Source organism: Sceloporus occidentalis, unplaced genomic scaffold (genome assembly GCF_023333645.1).
Source record: "Sceloporus occidentalis isolate IW3139 unplaced genomic scaffold, rSceOcc1.0.p SCAF_28, whole genome shotgun sequence".
Taxonomy (NCBI): Eukaryota; Metazoa; Chordata; class Lepidosauria; order Squamata; family Phrynosomatidae; genus Sceloporus; species Sceloporus occidentalis.
This window is the reverse complement of record NW_028317008.1, coordinates 7,974,662-7,989,212: the sequence shown is the minus strand read 5'-3', so window position 1 is coordinate 7,989,212 and position 14,551 is coordinate 7,974,662. Positions and strand designations below refer to the sequence as shown.

The window sequence follows — 14,551 nt, the reverse complement described above, 5'->3', positions numbered from 1 at the left end:
AATAAATTATCTCACTTGGCGTAACAGTTATTTTAAAACTTTTATAGACTTGACAACAGTGTTCCACAATCCAAGTTCCTCAAATAATACATACTTTTCACAAAATTATATTTATCATGCACTGTTTGTTGCTGAATTCAATTACAGATGATATAATTAAATTAATGGATTAACTCATAACCATTAGCCCAGTTTCCATTTAATCTTATTTTATAATCTTAGAATTGATATCCAGGCATCTATTTATGGATATATATATATATATATATATATATATATATATATATATATAATGTATATGTATGCAATTTACATTACCATTTTCAATACATACTTTCGGTTAGCACTGATAACACAAACCTTTAAACATTCACTCCCATTGAAAGGCGGACAGACAACACCAGAGCCCAGTATCATAGCACCAACAGTAGTCTTTGTACACTCATATTTGGTGCAGTTAGAGATCCACGTGGTTCCCACCTGGAAAACACATTTTTTTATATTCTTAATAGATCGCATAAAAAATATTGGGTATCTGACACGTTAAACATGCTGACCAATCTACTCCTATTCTTAGTATTGTTGCAGTAATTGTCAAATGACACTAATACGTTGTTGCCACAAAACAAAAAATGCTTCTAAAAAGGTTTCTGTGTTGTTTTTATGTAATTATATATCTTCATGGGAAAGAATACAATGGTAGATCTACTGGATTAATGCGCTTAATGGGTTTTTTTTGTAAGTGAAACAGCACCTTTAAGAAAGGAGTCTATATCCAGTTAGTTGGCCATTATTCACTGGGTCTAAAGATCTTTGATTGAAACTTGCTTCTTTTTTATGTAATCCAGTAAAACATCGATTTGTTATTTTACTATGTGCATAGTCTTATTTTCAAGACTTAGCCTTTGCAGGTTTCCTAAAGAGCTTATGCTTCCTCGATTTTAGCGTGCAATCCTCTCTATATAATTGGTATATGTAAAATGTATTACATTAAAAAGTAAAGTGCTCCAAAACCAACATGTGTTATGAGAAGCAAACAACCTAGACATTTAAAGTTCACCTTGTTAGTAGGAAATATACATACCTCATTTATAGCTACTGTGCCGTTATCATTATAGAAAGTGCAGGACACATTTTTGCATGTTCCACAGCACGTGTGATGGTCTGAGGAAGGAATATATACCTGATTCTGTGAAAAATGGAACGAGATACAGTATCATGCATTAAGAAACTCATAGTGTACACAAGAAGTCAACAAAACATCAAAATAGCAGAAGGAGAATGAATTAACCAATAAAATCATACTAGTTTCTGGTTATGGGGACATACATAAGGTTATCAAGCATACAAGACAAGGACCAAATAATATTTGATGTTTATTCAGAGGAATAAACGGGAAGACTATATGGGCTGAATGGTTGTTAGAGGCCATCTCATTGTTTAATACTTACAGGCGCACACTGCTTTGAACAGTTCACTGTTGCAATTTCCATGGCATGGAATCCAGTTGTATTATCTTTCTCATATAAACAGTTTACCATGTAACAAAGTTCTCCATCTAAATACTGTATAAGGGATTGGCCAGGGTGAAGTAAAGTAACCCCTTGGAACACACATATGTCTTCCTTTTCTGCAATAGGAAAGCAGAGGCAGATTTAAGCAGAAAAAACACCTATTTGTGTAATATGTCTAAAACTCTTTTCTAACGACATCCCAAAACATCCTCAATTTAAATCGTAGAGAGCTGGTATGTGCATAACATGTCTGTAGATATTTGTGATACATACAGTATGTATAAATAAGGTAAACTTTAGTTTCCCTTCTAACACGAGAGTGACTAGATGTTCCTGTTTCAGGTCACAATCTCCTGATGCATATTCCTGTCCCCATTTTGCCTTTGTCTTAAGGAGTGCTCCGTGTACTTGTTACTTTTATTCCTTAGTCATAATTAAAATGTATTACTAGCTAAGTTTGGTGGGTTAGCACCTTTTGAAATGTCACAGTTTGCAGAGCTTGTGTAGAAGTTTAAATACATAGAAGAGAAGACCATGTAAAGAAAAGATTGTTTTGTACTATAATGAAATCATATACCACAAAAGTAACGAGTACATCCACATGGACTTTGATGTTCAGCATCCATTCTCAGCACTTCTCCCTGTTGAAAATTTGAAAAAATAGTCACATCACATGTATACTACCAATAACATCATCTACCTATATATTCTCTAACAATAAGCTTTAGCAATCTGGGTATCTTAAATGCAAGAAGATGATCTTGGCTATAAGCACCTAGGAAATTATTCTGGGTATTGCAAAGGTTCTGTTCTACTAAACATTTCAACATTTAAAGATGGGTCACGCATAGTGATTATTAAAATAAATATCTTTCTTTTATTATTTGTGGATTCTGGAAATACTCTGTACTTGCAATATCAGAACTCCCTAATATGAAATGAAGTATATGTTTAGTTTTATATATATTATGTGGACAAAAGTATTGGGACACGTTGTCATTACAACAACAGGGACTTTTATGACATTGCATCTTATATACATAGACATTAATATGTAGTTGCCCCCCTCGCAACTATAACAGCTTCCACTCTTCTGGGAAGACGTTCTACAAGAAGGAGTGTTTCTGTAGGAAATGTTGCCCATTCATCCAGTAGAGCAATTGTGAGGTCAGGCACTGACAATGGGTTTCAGGTCAGGGCTCTTTGTGGACCAGTCAAGTTCTTCCGTACCAAACTCGTCCAACGATGTCTTTATGGATTTTATTTTAGATGGTGCCATAAAGTCCAAATCTCCAAGACACCCATTTTTATTCATATCTTGGAAAAACACATTTTTTTTCTTGACTCTCTATATATATATATATATATATATCAGACATGTGTTATGCAATAGTAAGATGATCAAAGTTGGCTACCTACTCTGAATATTAAACTTAAAGATAAATGTTCTGTCTCCAAATTTTGTTTAATTGTGTATCTCCACTGAAACAGGCTGTTGGATAACCAGATAAATACCCACAGCATCATCCAGAATAAAAACACAATTTCTTTCAGTGTTGTGTCTATTATACAGTAAGTATGTCTTCCCAGACATAGTATTGCCTGAAATACAAGCTTGTCAATTGCATTCACAGTAGCTACAATTGTACACTAATTTCTATATGTACTTTCACATGCCGTAGCATAACTGATTCCAGACAATTATCTTACCAATTGGCACTCCAATACTGTCACATTGTCACAGCTGCACTCTATAAAAGAACATAAAAAAGGATCAGTATAGGATAAGTAGCACAGTTTTTAGGCTTCTTCTGAACTTAAGAATTCTATCAGTTAAGATTTTTTTAAGCACTCTCACTCTATAGCTTTTAATGCATATTCAGAATCACCCCATGTCTTTTATGCTTACATTTATGAACTATTGTTTTAGAAAACCCAATTACACTTTCCCTGTTATTCATGACAACCTTTTAATGCAACATTTTGGATCAACACCAGACAAAACCCATCATATTATATACAATTTTTTTTCTGAATGTTTTAAGCTGACATCTATATGAACTATTTGATGTCCTAGGCTTGCCCCAAATTCTTTATTCACTGCCCATGCAGAGGTTTAGGAGGAAGCATGGCGTAATGTTACTGTCATCACACTGTGCTCATCAGCTCGTCTAAGGTGCCATACTGTAGTGTTGTAAAGCCATCTCATTCCAGACTGTCTTATTTAGTATGCCTGTTGGATGGAAGGAGATACTGTACTACTTCCCAACCACTAAGCTGTTGGGGGCGTCACCACGTCTAAGTGCATTACTGTGGTATATTAATGGTTTTATATCATACAATTATCGGAAAAGATTCTATGAATAATCTGGTGAGACGTACAATAAATACATCAATCCCATAAGAACTGAATGTTTTGCTTTTGATCTCTGATACAAAATGCCTGGGTAGATTTATTTACTTTAATAAAACAAACTAACATACTTTACAAATATTGAGATTCTTCAATATATTTTTCTATCTTGCTTTCATCGCATACACATAAAATGATAACTAAATATTGGGACATGCTTTGAGTTTTTGCATTAAGTGTGTTCCTTGAGCATATTTCCCCAACCAACTCTCACTCACTCGTGATCACAGATAACACCATGATACTAACCACAGGACCACTCAGGACAACAATTTCCAGAACCATTCTTCTTAACCAGCTTTGTGTCAGCAAAACAGTGCAGCTGTGGCGTAGCACAGAGATTTTCATCACATACTACAATATAAATACAATACATAACAGATGCTTGTTTTAACCCTGCATTATTTGTCCATAGTTACTAACTCTATAAGCACAAAATACCATATGCATGCTACAAAACTTATTCTTACCACACATATAATGGGGGCAACACTGGTGTGTGGTATTCAAATCCACTGTAAGAATTTCTCCATCACTGCAAACTGGAACAGGTTCTGTACAGGATTCACAAACTACATATGTGTAAAATAAATCATTATTAAAGTTTTGCACAATATTTTAGTTGCAAAGCACGCAGTCTTGTTTAGTTGTTTTTGTGTTGATGGGACTTACAATAATAATATAATATAGCAGCTGATAAAAAGGGCATTGTACTGTTCATTTAGTTATATCTTCAGCTCGTCATGACAATAGCTCAGATACTACTAGGAAACAATAAACCATAGAAACAGTTTTTTTCTTACCACAAATATAGGAAAAGCAACAAGGATCATCTTGTCTTACTTCAAGTGCGATCTGATCTCCTTTGCAAGTTGGACGTGGAATGAGAGGACAAGCAGAAGGGTCACACTCTGTAGAAGGTTCAGTCATTGAGTTGAACATTTCCAAAACTTGCCAAGATGTTAACAATAAACAGTGTGGTCTTTAAAATAATGCGTTGTACTGTCCCATTTTATAATATGTGTTTTCAGATCACAAGCTGTTTGAAAAGAAACTCCTTTTTCATTGAGTAGACATTTTTCTAACGACATGCATCTGCTTTTTTTGTGTTATGTTAAATTGAGGCACATAGTCCGATTATTATTTACCATATGGTATTAAATCAGTCTATGCTGTAAATTCCATACCCCCACCTCATTAAACGCATTGAATATTAGTTATGTGGGTTACTTATTACATAAATATTACAGAACATAGAATGTACAAATTCTTTATACACTTAATAAAACTGTGATCAGGAAGGAGATCCTTGAAGACCTACTTTTCTGATCACTTTTTTAAGTGGGCCAGGAAACCTGCAGTAAGGCGAATTCTGGCCTCTGCCAGACGCCAGTGAAGTCAGAGATAGAGCGACTGGGAAACATGTCTGTAATATAATACTGTGGTATTTAAATATACTGTACGTGTTACATGTGTCAGCATGGATCCAGTCAATGTGGTCTCAACTGACAGAAGGGATTCGGGGTCTTTTGTTTATTTATAGACATCATGATCTCCCAAGATCATAGCCTTGTTGGTGCAAAATTGGCATGACACACCACACCACAGATTACTGTTACATAAAATAATGATATGAGAAAAAATGGATATAGCCATATTAGCCCCTTTAAATGAAAGTTTACTTTGTTGGGTCAACAAAGAAAAACAAAAAGTTCCATAATCTTTCAGGACCACCGATGTCTCATTATATTCACATGTATATATGTAATATCAAACACTTTAATTATGTGAACACTTCTATATACTGCAGCATGTGTTATGGAAATAGACTTACCGCAACGATACTGAGGACAGCAGGTTTGTGGATTATAAGTAGCAACCAGTCTGTCTCCGGTTTTACAGGATATAGCTTTCTCACATGAGGACATATTGCATTCTACAAATACAAATTGCCATAGAAAACATGGTGGTCACATAAAAATATTGGTACAAATCTTAAAATGTTGTCTAATTTCCAATTGATCTGTCCAGTCAGCAGGAACATTACATTTGTTGTGCTGATGATAATGTTACGTTTTAAACTATGCACTAGCATCACTTATTGTATACTTATAGTTCTTAAATGTGCCTCCCTCCCATAGTGGTAGCTAAATTCATAATAAGTGCAATCTATATTATAACTGAATTTTATTTAGTTTTTTTTAAAAATGTAAGTTACTGTGTCTGTGATCACCATACATGATATTCCACACACATTGTATGTCATTGTATGGACAAAAGTATTGGGACACCTGACCATTATACCAACAGGGACTTGTATTACATTGTATTCTAAATACATAGACATTAATATGTAGTTGGTCTCTCCTTCTCCCAAACCCTGAAAAACATTTCCTGACCATTATCCCTCCTCCACCAAAGTTTGCAGTAGGCACTATGCATTCCATTAGGAAGTGTTCTCCTGGTGTCCGCCAAACTCAGATTGATCCATCAGACTTCCAGATGGTGAAGCCTGATTGATCACTCCAGAGAACACATTTCCACTGCTCCAGTGACTTGTAGCAAAAGTGGCACCCTATTATATTGCCATGGCTGAATGGGCATGCCTGAAACCTCAAGAATTAGGAGGGGTGTCCCAATACATTGTCCGTACTGCGCTACAGTCAAACAAGCATTTCAGGTGCTATTCGATGTTGCAAATGTTAACATGCAATTGTCATACTTGTAACTTACATACCACACACTTTCCTTGGACAGCAGACTCCATCTTCAATGACACTGATAAGAATCTCACCCTCCCGTTGACATGTTGGCACAGGCTCATTACTGCAGTCAGGTTCTACAGCAACCACACTTCCATTTTCTAGACATTTAGACAAACAGCATCGGTTGACAGATGAATTCCATACTTCTCCTGGAGAATGTGGATTTCCTTCATTATCAGTACAAGCTAAAATAAAATATATTAAAAAAATATGTATAAATAAGATTTTCATAAATTCACTTTCAGGTTTTTGGACTATGCCTTGAGATGTCTCAACTGACTGATTTTATCTTAATCCTGGAAACTGGTAAAAGGAATGAAAATTCAAGCCTCCCGGCAATGTTTGTACCCCCTATAAATACCCACTGGATTGTACACTAATTTCTATACCTTTCTTCGGGTTTGTATATATTGTATGATCATGGCTAGATATGTATAAAAAGTAATTCTGTTGCAAAGGGGCAATAGCTGTGAACCATGATAACAGTGGAGTGTTTCTGTTAAATGCTTTATTTTACCACTTTGCCCCAGAAATGTTTTGATATATCATGCTTAGTTGGCAGCTTGTGAGTAAAGGTTAAAAAAAATGAAAACTAATGTAACCAATAATGCAGACCCTCTTGCTCACTGGTAGTTTATCACAGTAGTTTGAATGTTAATTCTTAGCTCAAGGGGAAATTACATTTTCCAGAAAACAAGATCTTGAAAATCAAACAATAACAAATATTTCTTACCGCATTTTTCTTCCTGAATACACAGCTCAGAATCAGTCCTGTGCAGAATGGTTCCCTTTTTGCACACACAGTCTTCCCTTAGATGGGAGCAGTGAGACTCCTCATAGTACCATTTATTTAAGCATGTTTTCGCAGCGCATGGTTGCACACATGCCTGATATTCCTTGCCCTCTGGACAAGTCAATGCTACAGAAGAACAAACAATATAAAGTGGCTAATGAATATCATTAAACAAAACTGTGTTAATCTTGCTAATGTATGCTGTTGTATGTCTACAGAAAGCAAACTCAGTGTGTAAAATATGCTAATTATATTAGTAAGAAAACTTGATTGCTGCTTTAAACAGGAGTCGTTGAATACTGAAGGGCTTCTTTAACTAGTCATTTTTTTTGTAATATACTTTTTGGTTAATTTCTAAAAATGAATGCTCCTTGAACTTGTCAAAAGCATCCACAAAGGTACAAATACAATAAGTTGCTGCGGGTTTAAACATTTTCCTAACTTTGCAACCCTTCCTTCTCCTGCAAGAATGACTAAGTTGGTTCTGAATAATGCATAGCTAATATGAAGACATTTATTGAAAGTCATCTCAACCTACATTATGTTAAGTCAGATCAATAGAATCGTTTAATTCGCCTGCAAGCTCACATTTATTGTGACTAAGCAGTGGCGTACCTAGCGGGGGGCGGGGGGGCGGTCTGCACCGGGTACCGCTCATCAGGGGGGTGCCAACTTGCCGGCACCCGGCACCCCTCCAGAGACGGACAGTAATGTCCGCCGCTGGAGGAGCAGGCTCGCAACCCTTGAACCCGGCTTAAAATCACTCAAGGGAGCCGGAGGTCTGTTAAAGACCTCCGATATCGCTCCCTTGCGATCCGCGCGGCAACAGCTGCTGTGCGCCAGGATTTGTTGTCAGATCCCGGCGCACAACACTGAAGCCGCGCCCACTGCCGTCCGTGCCCTCTGACCCGGAAGAAGAAGACAGAAGAACTGAAGAAGAGGCGCGAAGAGGAGGAAAAGAAGCTGTAAGGAGAAAAGAGGAAAGGTAGGAAAGTATTCAGTGAGTGAGAGTGGATTGGTATATGTGTGGATTGGTATATGTGTGGATTGGTATATATGGATTGGTATGTGTGGATTGGTGTGTGTGTGGATTGGTATGTGTGTGGATTGGTATGTGTGTGGATTGGTGTATGTGTGGATTGGTGTGTGTGTGGATTGGTGTGTGTGTGGATTGGTGTGTGTGTGGATTGGTGTGTGTGTGGATTGGTATGTGTGTGGATTAGTATGTGTGTGGATTAGTATGTGTGGATTGGTAAGTGTGTGAGAGTGATGGGTGTTATGCTGTACCATTTCCAATGTATTTTTCATTATATAATTATGCTCTAGTACATCATAACTCCCATCACTCTATACTGTTCCATACAGTGGGAGACAGAGGCCTTGCACCCCCACCGCAGGACTCCTGAAAGGTAAGTGAACTTCAAAGTGGGAGAGGGTAGATAGTTAGGAGGGGGTAGATAGGGAGAAGGGAGTGAGACGGGGGGATAGGGGGTAGATAGGGAGAAGGGAGTGAGAAGGGGTAGGTAGGACAAAAGGGAGTGAGAAGGGGTAGATAGGGCAATCATACTCCTACCATGCCAAGTTTGCGAGTACATCCTGGAATCTGGGTATGCCTGGGCATGATAGAAATGTGATTGCTGTTAACAATCATATATATATATATATATATATATATATATATTAATATTGTTATTTAATTGTTTTGTCCTATTTTGGTGTGTTACTTACTTGAAATAAAAGTGTTAGATTTTTTTTTATGGTGTGGGGGGGTCATATTCGGTTTCGGCCAGGTAAATGCTGCATTTTCGGTTTCAGTCCAGAATTCGTTTCGCCGCATCCCTACTACTAATGAAGTGGTAGGCCTACACCACATCAATGTTTGGCTTAGTATATAGTGATAGGAGTTATGCTGCACTATTGTCAATGTCTGGCTCAATGTATAGTGATAGGGATTACGCTGTACCACCATCAATGTGTGCCTCAGTATATAGTGATAGGTGTTATGTTGTACCACCGTCATTGTCTGCCTCAGTATATAGTGGTAGGTGTTATGCTGTACAACCGTCAATGTCTGCCTCAGTATATAGTGATAGGTGTTATGCTGTACCACCGTCAATGTCTGCCTCAGTATATAATGATAACAGTAAGTGTTATGCTGTACCACCTTCAGTGTCTGCGCCGGTATATAACGGTAGAAGCTATACAGTTTTAAAGTGGGGGGGGGGTGCCACATACAGGATCCGCCCCAGGTGCCAAATACTCTAGGTACGCCCCTGTGACTAAGCACTTTATTGATGATGTGATCATCAAATGATAGACTTTATAGTAAACTATTACACATTAACTGTTCATTACAAACAAATGCACTATGTTTAATATGTCTTTATCATGACGCAATTTCCATTAAAGCAAGTAGTCTTTTCATGCCCCTTTAAAAATATGTTTGGTTATATTGTGCCACTTACTGCAGTAATCTCTTGTTCTCCATCTGATGCAGATATTATGCTTGTTGCACAATGCCACATAGGCGGAAAGTGCATCACATTCATAGTTTAGGAAATAGGTGTTGTTGATCCACATCTTCTCACAGAAATCTTGAGGTGCAACCTAAAAGCAAAAATATTTTCTAGTTAGTATAAATCTGATACCTAAACAAATACATATTTCAAGAAATAACCAAATGAGCATCTGAGACCCCAAAAATGTATGATAAAACAACTATTCCCCATGTCAATACTGCAGTTGTTTGGTAAACTTGATTAATAGTCTTTTTGTTGACGTAAGTTGACGTAAAAGTACTAGACATTTTGACTTGTTAGACTACTAGTTTCAACAGGTCTACAAAGGCATATATAAATATAACATCATCATTAATGCATCATCGTTAACCCTCTATTCCAAGAGTAAAATCAACACAGAAAACATTAAGTATTTGTAAGTTCCTAATGTTGTAGGGTAATTATACATTAAAGCATAGATCTATGTTACATACTTTCCTATGGCACAGGGCAAAAACCTTTCGGTTCAGCAGCTCCATGCAGTAAGTACAGTTATCCTCAGTACAGTTTCTCATGGGACGTCTTGTGGTGACATCAATTGATTTCTCAATCTCCCAGCTTTTAATAAAAGCCTCAATGTCTTCCTTATTTGTTATTATTGTTCTGTTTTGCATCTTTAAATCATCGCTTGGATCTCCATTGCAAATACCTTGAATCAGAAATTAATTTATTCAATTTTTGTGCCTTTTTAAAAACAGTGACTGCAAAACAGCTTGATTAGATTCAACACAATGTTTCTGTCCCGTTCAGCATACCAAGACATTTTGGACATTTTGCTTCCAATTTTGTGGGAACACCATTTTTTTTTGGAGAAGGCCCTTTTCTATTCCAACATGACTATGCCCCAGTGCACAAAGCAAGATCCATAAAGACATGGTTGGATGAGTTTGCTGTGGAAGAACTTGACTGGCCCACACAGAGCCCCATCGAACACCTTTGGGATGAACTGGAATTGAGACCATGAGCCAAGCCTTTTCGTCCAACATCAGTGCTTTCACTTTACAAACACTCTACAGAATAGGCAAAAATTCCCACAGAAAGACTCCAAAATCCTGTGTAACATCTTCCCAGACATTTCTTAATGTCTATGTATTTAGAATACAATGTTATAAAGGTCCCTGTTGGTGTAATGGTCAGGTGTCCCAATACTTTTGTCCATATAGTGTATATTACTAATCTTACCACATAGACCTTCTGTTTTGGTGGAGAGATTAGAATGTAGACCATACTGTATGTCTATAATGCCTGTAACATGGGTCCATTTAATGCTGATGCCTGCTGGCGTGTTAATGACATACATGGCTCCAGTATCCTGAATGCAGAGTCCTTGTTTTGAGAACGGCAGGGGTTGGCTTACTGAATTCACCTCTAACTAAAACAACAGAAAGAAACAGCTTATTACAATGATAAGAACGCTTCCCAGGCTTTGAACCATAATCAACTTTTAATACACAAACGTAATTGTTTTCTGAACAATTATTGTCTTGTCAACAAATTCTAAAACTCAATGGACATTTTGGCACATATCAATTTACTTACAAATAATGAATGACAGTAATATCAATATTTTGTATCATAAACAGAAGTGTTTCTAAATAAAAATATTTCAAATAATTTTAACAAAACTTAGACGTCCGTGCAATAGAAATTTGGTCCTTCATAATGTATACTGTATAGCTTAATCTGTGATGTGAAATGTTCACAAGGAGTCAACCACTGCACTGCTATTTCAGAATTTTCCTACACACCCCCACAATAACTGTAACAGATAATTATTTAAGATGGGTTATGTCAGGATTATGCACCAGCACGTGCTCCATTCCTACAGACTGGCTATCGGGTACTGCTTGGCATAAGACTCTGGACCTGCTGTATGCAGTTTCCCTGTCAAGCCTGACACTTGTCAAGCTGTGCTTCTGCACCTTTTTGCTGCTGATAACTTGTCACCATTTAAGTAGGCTGCTTAGACCTGCCTATTTACTCAACTAAGAAAAATATGCTGTCTGCCCCAGAATCTAGAGTGCCTTACTACGCTTTTTATCTTCCTGTCCTTTCCCTCTGCCCCTGCCCCTGTGCTAGGGGAAGACTGGCAATGTAAACTTGTGAGCAGGGCACTCTCCACCTAATGTATCAGTTTGTCTTAGTCTGTCAACTCTTGCATATATGCATTGTATTAAGCGCTGCGTAATTGTTGGCGCTATATAAATAAAAGATAATAATAATAAATAAGCCAATAAGGAGTGCCTAAAGTCCTTGTTAACCTAGAAACCCTATCAGGAGTACAGCACCTAAAGATACTTTAAGTGGTGTCCCAAAATCTTTAAATATGAGTAGGCGGAGAATGTCCCCCTGCACCTCATGGCATCCCTACTCTGCCCTATGCGTACTTCCATTCCTTGTGTGATTTGTTGCCATTGGAACTACACAGCTAAACAGTATTCCTGTGTGGTATACTGACAGGTTATCAGTTTTGTGCCAACCTTCCTATCCAAACGGTTTATTAGAACTTCAAAATTAGCTGTTGTCACATTCAGCTTCTTAAAACACAACCCAGATGTTCCTCCAGCACCAACCTAGATGTGGGAAAGAAATAAAAGGGGATATAACAAAGCAAGAATTCATCGCATATCCAGCACAATTACCATTTAAAAAACACCCATCTAAGGGTGAATATTGGGGATACTCTATAATCATATATTTCTTAGCGCGCCACTACCTCAACGTACACCAAGAAAAAGAAAGTGAACCCTTTGGAATTACCAGCATTTATATATAAATAAGTCTTAAAATATGATATGATCTTCATCTAAATTACATCTAAGTGTCATCTAAATTTGCTAATCCCAAGAAGCACCTGCTTAAGTGAACTATGTCTCACATAAAAAAGAAATCTAGCCTAGATGACTCCAAGGGCTCAATTAGGTAAAAAGAACCCCAGAGTAATAGCTAAAGGCTTGAAGGAATTATTGGAACTGGTTAACTTCTCTGTTCATGAGTCTACCATATGCAAAACATTAAACAAACAAGGAGTCCATTACGGAAGAAACTGCTGCTCTCCATTTTAATATTGTTGTTCACCTGAAGTTCGCTAAAGAGCTCCTTCATACTCCACAATGCTACTGGGAAAATGTTTTCTGGACTGATGAAACTAAGGTTTAATCGTTCAGGAAGAAAATGCAGCACTACCTATGATGTAAAAATGGCACCACGTACCAACTTGAGAACATTATCCCCATGGTGAAGTATGGTGGAGGGAGCAACATGATTTGGGGCTGGTTTGCTGCCTGAGGGCCTGGACAGCTTGCCATCATCGAGCGGACGATTAATTCCCAAGTTTATCAGGGTATCATAAAAGATAATGCCAGGGTGGCTGTTCACCAACTGAAGATCAGTAGATGTTGTGTAATTCAGCAGGTCAATGACCGTAAACTTTGAAGTAAATATACTACAGAATGGCTTAAAAAAAAGAAAATCTGCCTTTTGGAGTGGCTCAGTCAGAGCCCTTTAGTGATGTTGTGAAATGATCTCATAAGAGACATTCTATGAATATGGCTGAGCTTAAGCAGTTCTGTAAGGAAGAATATCGAAAGAGCTTGTTTTAGGTTATTGCTGCTGAAGGAAGTTTGACCAGTTATTAGATCCAGAGCCAGCCTTAAGTGTTCTGGCGCCCAGTGCGGACTACTCCTCTGGCGCCCCCTTCTCACTATCCCCCTGTCCCTTCTCACTATCTCCCCCCCTGCCCCTGCTCACTATCCTCCCCTCTGCCCTTTCTCACTACCCCCCTGCCATTTCTCACTATCCCCCCTCTGCCCCTTCTCACTACCCCCCTCTGCCCCTTCTCACTATCCCCTCCTCTGCCCCTTCTCACTATATACTCCCTCTCCCTACTTCTCATTATCCTCACTTACCTTATTGTGGGAGACCTGCGGTGGGAGCGGGAGGCATCCATCTCCGCTCTGCCGCGGTGCCGCCATTTAATGTTGAGCACCGGAATATGATGTCATATTCCGGCACTCAACATGAAATGCCGGCACCGCGACGGAGTCACGGAGAGTGAGGAGCGACGAGCGGTTGCTGAAAACTTCACGAGCAACCGCTCGGCACCCCTGCCCGGGACTTAAATTAAAGCATCGCTTTTTGTTTTTTTAACTTTATTTAACATGAAGGATGCTTTAATTTAAGTCCCGGGCAGGCGCCCCTGCTGCCATGGCGCCCTGTACGGCCGCACAGGTCGCACACCCCTTAGGCCGGCCCTGATTAGATCCAACGGTTCATTTACTTTTTCCAGCAGGACTGTGAATGTTTAATAGCTGTGTTCAATAAAGACATGGAAGATGATCATTGTTTGTGTGTTATTAGCTTAAGCACATTGTGTTTTTCGATACTTGTGACTTAGACATAGATCAGATCACATTTTTGAGCAATTAATGCAGAAAACCAGGTAATTCCAAAGGTTTCATTTACCTTTTCTTACCACTGTATATATAAAATATAAAAAAAACTAAAAA

At 38.0% G+C, this 14,551-nt stretch overlaps 1 protein-coding gene across 1 annotated transcript in view; it reads right to left on the bottom strand.

Annotated features, from left to right (window-relative positions):
* Nucleotides 1-14,551, bottom strand: part of LOC149299772 (otogelin-like protein) — a 70,224-nt gene that overhangs the window by 5,814 nt on the left and 49,859 nt on the right. The window contains exons 40-54 of the mRNA XM_089486044.1: nucleotides 12,524-12,616; nucleotides 11,226-11,415; nucleotides 10,478-10,692; nucleotides 9,951-10,092; nucleotides 7,426-7,611; nucleotides 6,665-6,877; nucleotides 5,762-5,863; nucleotides 4,731-4,838; nucleotides 4,398-4,499; nucleotides 4,177-4,281; nucleotides 3,225-3,265; nucleotides 2,092-2,155; nucleotides 1,452-1,630; nucleotides 1,085-1,189; nucleotides 361-480 (exon numbers count right to left, since the gene is read on the bottom strand). Of these exons, the coding sequence (XP_089342170.1) occupies nucleotides 361-480; nucleotides 1,085-1,189; nucleotides 1,452-1,630; nucleotides 2,092-2,155; nucleotides 3,225-3,265; nucleotides 4,177-4,281; nucleotides 4,398-4,499; nucleotides 4,731-4,838; nucleotides 5,762-5,863; nucleotides 6,665-6,877; nucleotides 7,426-7,611; nucleotides 9,951-10,092; nucleotides 10,478-10,692; nucleotides 11,226-11,415; nucleotides 12,524-12,616 (1,965 nt within the window). The remainder of the gene's footprint in view (nucleotides 1-360; nucleotides 481-1,084; nucleotides 1,190-1,451; nucleotides 1,631-2,091; nucleotides 2,156-3,224; nucleotides 3,266-4,176; nucleotides 4,282-4,397; nucleotides 4,500-4,730; nucleotides 4,839-5,761; nucleotides 5,864-6,664; nucleotides 6,878-7,425; nucleotides 7,612-9,950; nucleotides 10,093-10,477; nucleotides 10,693-11,225; nucleotides 11,416-12,523; nucleotides 12,617-14,551) is intronic.